The sequence below is a fragment of the Triplophysa rosa genome, linkage group LG6 (genome assembly GCF_024868665.1).
Source record: "Triplophysa rosa linkage group LG6, Trosa_1v2, whole genome shotgun sequence".
Classification (NCBI taxonomy): domain Eukaryota; kingdom Metazoa; phylum Chordata; class Actinopteri; order Cypriniformes; family Nemacheilidae; genus Triplophysa; species Triplophysa rosa.
Genome location: NC_079895.1, coordinates 23,160,425 through 23,172,262, shown reverse-complemented (window position 1 = coordinate 23,172,262; position 11,838 = coordinate 23,160,425). Strand labels below are relative to the sequence as shown.

Here is an 11,838-nt window from a genome sequence, read left to right as displayed (position 1 = left end):
GTGCACTGGAAAATATATGGCCTCAGGTCAGATCTGCTGAGTGCTAATCTGCCTTACCGTCCCGTCTCCATCTCTATATCCGCTGGTACCCAGATGCTTGGAGAAGGATCATAAATACAAGGACGTTTTGCACATTTTACTCGTTCACATTGTTTTCATCTTTTGAGGTCACTAACAATGTGGTCAGGGGACATTTTTCAAAACCTTGATGTTTTTGATGTTTGGTCCAGACAGCTCATTTGGTGTGTAAAGTCAAGGCCAGGAAAGTTCAGCAGTGAGAAGAAAGCACACCTCTCATCTTTGCCTGATCACTGTGAACTGAATAAAGCTTGATAAACACAAGTGTTTGATGTATTTTCTTCTTTTGAACATATGCTATCTGGTTGCCTTTCAATGCCATTACATCTCACAGCTCTCTTGGAGATTTTTCTTTCTTTGTGTAATAATAATGACACAAGAAGAGGTATAGATAAATATGTATATCTCTACAGTATACATGTTTATAATAACTAAAAATATACATTTCTAGCCATACATCTCAAATCTAAATTTTAATCAAAATTTGGTAGTTTAACTTATTAAAGCTACAGTTTGTAAAAACCGCTGCTAGAGGGCACACGATCAAAACATCAACAATGCTGTTGCTTGATGACGCTGTGAAAGAGTGTGGAATGATGGGATCTGTTGTCTTCAACTCCACCGCTGATGGCCATCAATCAGACGGGAACGATAAATCATGTTAGCGGATGAGGTAAAGTTTTATAAATGTTGCGAGTAATTGTGGTCCATGAATAAGTCACTGCTCGAAACAAGTTAGTGGCTTGCTAGAGGCTAGACACTACTTCCACATTTGTTCACGACACTGTTGTCATGCGGTTTCTACATCAGTAAAGGCGGTAACAAAGGGTAACGCGGATATGACGCCATTGACAGGCGACTGCACAGCCCCGTGTCACTGTTTAGAATGGTGATTTTCTCACGATTTACAAGTAGTTGGAAACATTTGAGATATTGTAAGTACTCAGCTGAACAAAATATATAACACTAGCCTAGTGGTTTTTGGATATTTTACTGCAAAATTGTTACAAACTGCACCTTTAATACTCTGTCTAGACCATGGGTTTGCTGTTTGCAGAGCTGGGTAGATTACTTGTTAATTGTAATCAGTTACTGATTACAGATTACATGACAAAAATATTTTATATATTTAATTTATATTAATATTACTTTATATATTAATATTCTTTGTAGAGGTCTACCCGAAGTTAAGTTTGGGCCACATAACGTTTGTTTATGTTGTTGCAGCTGAAACCGTCTCTACAGTACAACACAACGAAATAACTTTAGAAAAGTGTTCTACTAAATCCTAAAACTGGGAACTACATTTTATTTAACCTTAACCATGCATAGATTTTAGAAGGGCAGCCTTTTCTGGTCTTAAGTATTTGACAGATCTTTATTTCTAAAGCACATAATTGCAAAACATTGGAGTACTACCTTCCTCAAAGAATTTCAAAACTTACGGAAGAAGTACACTTTGTCCTATTCTCTTAGTCAGGTAAATGAACAATTAGAAAGACAAGACTGCATATGGGGTAGTAAATTGTTCAAAGTGTGCATTTTAAAACAGAAGTTCAGAACCTTGCAGTACTTTGGGGTACTTAATATTTGCTGTGGGAGGAATGCAAATAACCATAAATGTACAGAGATGCGGTTCGTTTAAAAGAACAATCGATAATCTTCTCTTTGAAAGCTTTTGCAGCTTCAAGAAAAACGATGATACATCTCTTGATATGATGCACTATGGACATCACTATTTATATATACACATCACTAACCCTTTCCATTAAAACTTTTAAACTTGAATTTTGCAGGCCAGTGAAATCTTACCCTGAAATTTGTGTTTGATCATGGGAGTCTAGCCACAAAACACCATGCAGTTAATAAACTTTATTATATTAGTATTGTACAGCATTACATTACACAACATAAGCGGACCAACAAGGATCTGACTGGCTTGAATGCAGATTTAAACACTGTAAGGGCAACAGGTGTACGTCTTTTGTATTACAGGCAATTGTAATACAACAGGATCCCCTGGGAAATATGCATGTTTGTTGCAAATATTCATGCCTTGAAAATCGACCCTGCTGTGCTGAATTACTGACAAGAGTCACCCAATGTGAAGCCACCAAAGTTTAGATTCATATAAAGTTTACTATCTTGCACTTCTATCTTGCACTATCTTTATCTTGCACTTCAAAAGTGGCCACACAATAATTTCATATTTGGCCACTGGGGGAAATTGCTTAAAATTCAGGAAGCAGAGTCCAATTTCAGCACACAGAACGTTTTGACTTCAGACACAACCAGATTGATAGTCATAGTGTTGAAGTAAAGAACAAGTGATGATTTTGTGGCAGAAGGAAATTGAAGTATCATTAAACCAAGAGCTGATGTATTTCCTCTACATACTGCCCTTTATATTCTCTTATTTCGCTTGATACACTGTAGTAGTGTCTATGCTACTCTATATTCACCATAATATACATACACTAAAATCCATTCTCATTTAATAGACTTTCATACTTTCTCTGATGTTACTCCCTTTCAGTTTTAACCTATATGTTATCTTCAAAAAATAATTTATTTCATTACCCTCCAATATAATTATTTCTTTTGAGTTGTTTTTTTTCCAGAACTGCCCATTTATCATCTATTGTTGCTTTTATTGTTTTACATTCTCAATCTGTAGTTCATCTTCTAATCACAAACACAATTTGGCTGTCACAACAGTCATAGGTTGGATTAATATGGAGCATAAAATTATCAACACACTGAATACAAGCCTGAATATGATACAATTTGAAATCCTACAAAACAACTTCACAACAAAGGTAAACAGCCATCTTTCAACGCAAGATAAAAAGTAAACATCACAGGATTTTGCATACATCTCATCCACACGCATTAGCATTCAATTCTAGTTTTCAGCTTGTATGTAAAGCAAATACAGTCAGATACAAACAAATATTAAAACACATATAGTTTTAAGGCATTGGTGGCCTAGATTTAATGTTTAACTTTTTTATTTTTAAGATTATAATTAATGAGTGACCATTGTGCTACCATAAACCATTTTACACAATACACAGAGATTAAATGTATAGTCCTGGTATTTTTATACATCCATTTAAAAAACAGCATGAACATTCAGTCCTAATAAATGCGGATCCAGCATAAATCATCGAAGGGACGAGATACATTTTCCTTTCTATTTGGTGGACCATTTTCATCACAAAACACCAAGCCTTTGTTCCCAGTAATAACCCAGAACTCTACAAACCTGTAGGTAGAGAGCTAATAAAAAGGATATGTCATGTATTATAAATGTTTCCTATGACCAGCAAAAAGTAACTCAGCACTCAAACAAGTGGGAAAAGTGGATGTCCTAAATCTCCTCTGACCCCAAATGGATATACCCTACACATAAGTGCACGGGCTGACTCCATTTTCAGGTCCATTTTGTGTTGGGCACTGCCATTAATGCCAGGAGTAATAACTTCTAGAAAGCTGCCACAGTTCTGAGCCTCTTGTGGTGGCGGCAGGAGCTCCAAGCAAACATTAACAATACTTCATCTGCTCTACACTTTTACAGAACAGTTAACACAATGCATGGATAGTTGTGAAATGTGAAAGACTTATGAAAAATGTCCAATGTAATCCATCATAGTTTTTTTGTTATCTCATGTATATTACATAAAACAAAAGTCTGCATGATATATTTGTATTGTGTAATTTGTCACAATGCAAGACCATTTGAAAAGAGGTAGTAAATGCAAAAATACAGTTTACATTTTCCCTTACACATTCAAATGTAAACCTTAAATCATTATGTTAAAAATATGCATATGTGTGGGTGTACACATTCATTTTAAATAGTATCACTGGTAGGAAAAGAAATACTTTAACAGGTAACTGTCTGTATTTTCTGCAGATTTTGTTTTCATTAAAAAGTGAATTCATGTTGTTTACCATATCTTTGCTGTAATTAAAGTAATTTGATATTACAGCATTATGTTTTTAAAAACAATTTATTGAATTTTTACAGTTCCAAAAATGTTTTTAAGTAATAATTTACAGTTTTTAACAGAGTACTCTAATTCTAATTGTTCACTTTAAATTTAGCATATTACTTGATTCTATTATCTCAAAAATGTTCAAACGTTCATTGAAGCAGGTTACACAATACATACAGAATAGACTTTTTTTAATAAGAATATATTTCTTTAGGAAAATATTACAAAGGTAGATTACGTTCTTCGTTATGAATACTTTTGTCAGTGATGGATCTCTCCACCCATTATTTTGGTCTGTACCAATTAATTAGCAATCCCTCATAAGGAAAATACAAGTCTGTAATCTCTAAGATTTTTAATAACCGAAACTAAACTGATTAGAAAACATAAAATGAAAAAAGCTCCTAATCTTCTTAATTAAAATCACATCTTTTCTGTGCATCCATTTCCGTATCTCAGACTGTGTTTGTAGGTCGTCATTTGAATAAAATCAGACATTTTTTGATGAGCATAGGTTTGCTATTTGTTTTAGAAAACACAATCTGTCAATGGCCTGCATGGATGTGTAACAGATAATGATTTCTGAGTGAAATCTGTCCGAGGCTTTAGAAACAGATACTGTCTAAGCCCGATTCCAAGGCTGTGTCAAGCTGCCTGTGAAAGAGAATGCTTGCATATTCATGTAAAAATAACCTTTAGTGTTCCCGTAGCTTGTCATCTTGACTGATGAATCTTTTTTTTTCATTGTTGATGAAATCACGTCCTATCAGTAAACTTGTGCATACAGTGCCAGCAAAGTCAAGCATTTCTCAGAAAGACCTGGGGCCAATCTGGTTTAGGTGGGCTCATTTGCCTAACCTCTGGATGAAGTGATGTAGCTCAGAGGATTAGTTTTTGCATTGTGTGTGAGAGGTTACAATTTAGAATCTTGCATGATTAACAGATGTTTTGTTATTTTAACATTTTATTTTGTAACTGTACAGATGAAAGATGTGCGTCATATTGCGACACTATGTCAAAGTCTGTCACTGAATATAGTCTTAATGCAACACTTAAAATTTTATGAAACAAATCTACATTGTTTTTTGACGATTCAGAGTGAAATCACGTACTTAAGCTTTTGTTGCGTTTGCTTTCTGTAATCGATGATACAACGATGGATTTTGGGAAGCTGACAAATAAGTAATTCTTATTTTTAAGGGGAGGGAGATGAAAGATGAGGTCTACGGACACCTGTGTTACCACCAGGCACAGGAGAGAAGAGGTGGTGTTTGCTCTGGCGTGAGTAATCTCATAATAACCCCAGAGTCTGCCTCGTGGTTACTATTAATCAGAAGAGAGCTCAACAGTACAAGACTGAGCTCACAAACCCAGTCAAACTGTTCAGCATTCCCAAAGAAAGACACCACAGGGAAATTAAAACGTTTAAAACCCTTCTATTTTCAGACAAAGCACCCATGCTGAGGGCATTTACAATGGAAGGAGGGACATCCAGACTACACGTAGTGATGTCAGACAAATTAAGTTTGCCAAAAAATACATAAAAAATGTCCACAGGCCGAGCTCTTTACAATCTCTAAACGATTACAGTTTCACTGTATTTACCAGCCAGATGTTGTTGCTTTCTGTCTGGTTATTTTCATTTAAGTGTTTAGAATTTAATTGATTCCACATTTGCTAATTCGAAAACACCGTTAAAAAGAGACAAAGAGACTCATATCCATAAATTCCTTTGCAGTCGAGGTCTGACGCTGCACGCTATGATGTATTTTACTATTACATTTAGAGCTCAATAAGCATTCAAACGTAAATCCCTACTTGGTTATGAGTTTTCCTTCGTTTGGGATCCTTAATAAATGTAAAAGCTTTATAAAAGAAAACGTGACTCATTACTCAGTTTGCCAGTTGCTTTAAATATCAATAACATTGTTTCTGAGAAAGTTATATGCCTATTTAAATAAAAGATTTCTACCACTTGCCGTGTATTGTATTCATTGATGCAATAAAAAGAGTCGTAATGTGTCTGGAAATGTCAGACCTAAAATTATCTGCTGACCTCATTTCTCTTCTAATTAGAAAAAAACTGAAACATCTGTTGACAGAAACATTGCCAAACCCTTTTTGAAATGAGGTAATACAAAAAGTATTTTGACCTTTTTTCAAACCAGGAAATCAGTAAGAGCTCAATTTTTTTACTTCACTAGTTTTTTAACTTTTTTTACTTATTTGGTTGTTTAATGCTCTCTGAGCAAAACATAAAAAATACTATAATTTTGAGAAAGAATTTGGATCAGAGGCTAAAACATCAAAAAGCAGTTCAATTGCAACACCGCCTTGAATGCAGACCGCTAATCGATTACCTGGACACGTCTCCATTAAACCCTGGTTAGTCCATCAGGGAATGTATGAATGACCATGAATTCAAATAGGAACAAATGGGTCTGCAGTTCGTTGGGAGGTAATCAGGACAGAGCGTGTTAAAAGGATCTTGGGGATAAGGATGCAATAATCTCATTAGCCAGGTTTCCATCCATCTATTTTATGTGCATTTTGGGAGATCACATAAAATGGGAAAATGCGTGTTAAGAAATCACATAAAAAGTCTTCTGCTCTAATGAGTCATATTTTTCCAACTAGTGGATATTCACAAAAACGATGAAACACAATTGCTGAATAAATTCCTCAAAGCACATTAGAAAAGTCATGTGACTGCTTCAATTGATGGAGTAACCAGTGGGCTGAACGGTTTTTTAGTCATTCTAAAAGTCTGTGCTCAACAGAGTTCGGTATAATCATCTCCCAGAACTGTCTTAGACTGTGTTCCCAAACAAGCATACACCTCTGAAAACAAGATGAAATTGTGGTCTTTCATTTATTGGCCAAGTAATCTATTATACTGTATAAAGAAAAAAACCTGCAGTAAACTGCTATTGCACCGATTTTTTACCTTTTTGGTTATATATGTCTGAAAATGCCAATTTTTCAGGACGTTACAATTTTGTTTCCTTCGACTTACTGGATGGAAACTGCACTTGATTTCCACATACTGTATGTTTTATGTGATTTTCCAACTTTGTGCAATAGTTAAATTCACAACTTTGCATTGAAACATAGTTAATGTTTACAGTACATGGTTATGAAGCCATGTTTATCCAATAAGAATACAGAACACTGCAAAAGTAGAAAGTAAAGACAATGGAGGCAAAAAGCCAGCGAAGAGAGGAGTTGGTGAAAAATAAACAGAAAGGACTGCAAGCGGATATTTATAAGGATTTATGCTGGTCATTCTGCACTGTTTCTTAGTCCTACTGTACGGTAAATTAAAAAATAAGCAATGTAAAATAAAAACAAAAGTAACTTTTGACATTGTTTTGACTAAATGACACTGTATAGTGCTACGCAATAAATTGAAGCACATTTTGACAGTCGTGATTATAATGTGAACGTTAAAAAAAAACATGAGGTAACAAGTTTTTTTTTTTTATAGTGTCATATGAATGAAATGAATGAAAGGTTAATTATTATCCATGCAATTTAGCTGGGAAAACAATAAAGTGGATACCACACTGACTTCCCATGGATGCAAGGGCAGTCAAGAAGGTTTGACATTTCCTCTCTCTAACCAGCCTCAATAACATTCTCTGTTTCTATCTTCTGAAGTGGAAAAAGCACAATGGGGAATCAGGCTTGAATGTTTCTTTGTTTTCTGTGCTGTTATTGGATGAGGATCCATTCAGATGACCGTGATAAGAGTGATAGCTATACAATATGTACAAGGGCACAGAAGCAGCCATAAATCAACCGCTGAGATTATGAGTTTATCCCAATCAGTGAGTCCAAAGTTCAGAGGCCATCAGCGTTTGAGACTACTTAAGACAATGAGCCACAAACTGCGAAGGACTTGAAGGGCAACTTAAAAACTAAACGATATATAAAAAACACTCACATAAATGAGGAATGAGGTCACTGGCCAAAAACCCACAGCAGACCTACACAATGCTGTGACTGGTTATACACATAGTTTTTTGTGTAATACTGCAAAGACTTTTTACATACAGTGATGATGTTGGCTCAGATATGATTGGAGTTATATGAGAAATTCAGAGGTAATTCAGAGCTATGTCAGTATTCTAGAGTCCTAAACAGCTAAAAACATAATTTTTGATAAAGGCTTCGAATAAGAAGTCCTCCACAGTACTTCTTCTGATGAGACCAATGGTTTTGAAGAAAAACGCTAACAGCACAAGGGATCTTAAGAACACTGGATATGCTAAGCAGGCACTTAACATAAGTGTAACAATATATAAGGCTGTCATCCCACTAGCCAATTTCCCGACTATTTTTCCACTGTAAGCTTCATTTACATAGCTGTTTAACAACTGGAGGGGGTGGATACATGTGGGTGGATGGTACCAGCCTTACCGACTCAACTGCCTGCTGAGTTAATGGCCTGCCGACTCTCCGGCAACATCAAGAACATTTGATGATAGCGCTAAGTTGGTAGGTCATGACGTCATGGCATTTTCTAACATTGATGAACCGACGAGTCCTGCTTGGCTCGTATCCAGACTTCCTCAGGAAATGGTTACTGCGTAGCTGAGCATTTTTCTAGAGTTCACTTATTCTACAATACATCAGAATATAGTCAATACATAACAAGTATTTGATTGTGACAGATGATATTGTAGCCAAAATGGTTTCCGAAGGTTTTGCCATCTAAGGTACATACATTTATATAAGTCTCTGTCATATACTGTATGTAACACCATGAGTAATCAATTATGAAACATGCAGTTTTCATAGTTGCAGGCGGGCGATACACAACAAATTTGCTACAACCAAACTTCTTTGATTTAAATACGGCTACTTACATCAAACGCCCATCAACAAGGTCAAAGCATCATACTTTAGGCACAATGTTCTAAGATGAAACTAAGATGAAGTTATATTTATAACTTAACTTATAAGCCCAGACCATCTGTCAACATCGATCCCCAATGTTCTCCATCTATCCCAACCTGAAGCCTATGCTGAAAATGAATCAGCATGGGCCCATGGTGCTCACGGTGGTGTAATTGAACTTGGACATGGAGACACCGGTGGCCGTGACCTCATCATCACCCTCCTTAAAGCCCCGCCTGCGACAGAGCCAGCAACAGCATGAGAAGGTGGTCAGCAGCGCCATGCGAAAGCGCTTATTCATAAAGCAGTAGATGATGGGGTTGACACAGGCGGAGGTATAGGACAGCAGGTGGATGAAGGAGATAGGAGCCCCAGAGAGGGCTTTGTGGGCTGAGCGGTTGTCAAACGCTCTCCAGGTGTTCACAGAATACAGAGGCATCCAGCAGATGAAGAACATGGCCACAATGATGATGAGCATACGGATCACACGCTTCTTGGCCATTAGTTTCGCCTCGGACGTATTGCTGCGGGGGCGGTCCACCTTTGCCGAGCCTGTTGGGGTGAGGGCTGACATCTCCATGGAGTTGGGTCTCTTGGACACCTGGAGGTAGCAGCCATCTCCATCATCACTGCTGCATGAAACAGCACCACTGATACCATTTTTCATTCCTGGAGAAGAAGCATTGCATATTTTGCAAAGAAAGCACAAGGCAGACATTAAGTTACATGCTCGTCAAAAGTAAGAAAACAAGACTACATTTTAAGCTAGATTTGCATTTTCTGAATGAAATACCCTTGGTTGCAAGGCAGAAAAATACAGAATCATAATCCTGTTAAAGTTTTACATTTACACATTTATCCAGCGTGACATGCAGAGAATTCAAGGTCTTATACAAGTGATGAATTCATGTATTTACTCTGAATAGAGCTTATGACCTTGGCGCTGCAAGCTACATGCTCTATCAGTTGAGCTACACGAACACTTCAGGTTTTAGCCAAGTAAGCTTAGGCATCATAGAAATTGTTATTTTTAGTCAGCTGTGCAGTAGATTCAACATAACGTGACACACGTTTGTTTACATGTTCACACTATAAACTTTAATTACATTGCATGTTGTGTTCAGAAGGAAGAATATAGATAAAAAAAACGTGTCAATCATTTACAAACGCCAAAATACTATATGCTGTTTATGTTAGGATTCTCACATAGTACATAGTTATGACCAATGCAATGCTTCCTTCAGAACCTAACCATTAAATTCCTTCTGCTTCATTCCTTTCACCAGTTCACTAAAACCCACAGCAGGTTGTACTTCTACATTCATGAGTTTCCTCCTGTAGCACAAATTGTTACCGATCAAAATTAAAAAAGGAAATGACATTCTGTTCATTCAAAGGAAATCTTTTAGTGGGGAAAGTGGTGAGTCAGCCAGCAATGGAGCTTTAATGCAACATCAGTGCTGCACAGAAAAAAACGTGGGCATATTTATTACATCAATATACTCTGATTTAATCCAGGACAGTTAACCTCAGGAATGAAATGTAATTGTAACGGTTCAGCAGATATTAACCTCTAAGGGTTCTGTCAATGAGATATTTACAGTCATATCAAGTTTATATTTATTCTTATTATTGTTTTGCAATGGACAACTTGCACAACTGCATTTTTGTTCTTAGGGCTCAAAACGTTTGGCGCACCTGCATGCAGAGATGTATTACATGTATTAGATGCATAGACAGTCACATAACTAAATCTCATTTGATTTAAATAAATTAGCCGTTCTCACAGAAAAAAAGCTGATCTAATACATGGGTGTCGAAAGCACAAAAAATGTGGGTGAGTCCTCCCCCAGAAAACCCTTGAGTAAAAACGAGACCAGTTTACCACCAGTGTGGTGAGTAAAAGGCATGGCCAGTAGTTTTGGCACTATTTGATGCTGGTTCGAATTTTCACATCACATATCACACCGTACAGGCATTCATTTTCATCAAAAAAAAAAAAAAAGGCTAACAGTTGTTTAATAATAAAGTGTATGGTAAGGTTAGGGGTAGTAGGGGTCTTTTGTCCCAGTTAGTTAGCATCCATTTAATCATTTTAATTTATTTGATCATTTACATTATGCTATTATTGTATAATATACAATACATTATAGTGTAACAATACTTACCTTGCTGTGTCGAAAGGAGATGGAGTTTAATATATACGGACTCTGAATGAGCCAGGTGTCATGGATTTAAAGTCCCAGTGAAATTAAAAATAACAATGCCTATTTTTTCATGAAATATTGCAGTGTTTACTGTAAATAATTTATCAATGTGGGTCATTCTCTTTTTAAAATGCGTGTGCCCTCTTAATCCTTAGTTAAAATCTGAAAATGCACTTCCTTCCTGTAATGACTATCCATTTTAAATTACGTAAATTAGATGGCTTGGGCAGAGCATTCATTAACTTCTTCCCTTCAACTGTCAGTCTGCTGCCAATCCCTTTTTTAAAATGCAACCGCTGTTTTTATACATCCAATCAAATCACAGAGAAAGACGAAAGCCATTTCACTCGGAAATGCATCAAAATATGGAAGTAAGAACGATGGCAACTTATGGTTCACTGGGACTTTGAGAAAACAGCAGCGTGGAAGTCAGGCTGTAGCTAAAATGCGGAATGTAGTTCAATTTGTATGGACTTTAAATGAGCCAGGCGGAATGGATTTGAGGAAGCAGAAGCATTGAAGTGAAGGCTGTAGCTAAAATGTGAAATGGAGTTTAATTTATCAAGCATTCCTGATGTGGAATGAATTTGACTAATGGAGCTCTGCGCTAAATGAGAGATGCTAAAAGTGAGGGGGTCCAATATCGTTGG

The 11,838-nt window shown here is 36.5% G+C and overlaps 1 protein-coding gene across 1 annotated transcript in view; it reads right to left on the bottom strand.

Annotated features, from left to right (window-relative positions):
• Positions 1-1,941: 1,941 nt before the first annotated feature.
• Positions 1,942-11,838, bottom strand: part of cckbrb (cholecystokinin B receptor b) — a 43,910-nt gene continuing 34,013 nt past the window's right edge. Inside the window, exon 5 of the mRNA XM_057336045.1 lies at positions 1,942-9,650. Coding sequence (XP_057192028.1) covers positions 9,121-9,650 — 530 coding nt within the window. The 3' untranslated portion in view covers positions 1,942-9,120. The remainder of the gene's footprint in view (positions 9,651-11,838) is intronic.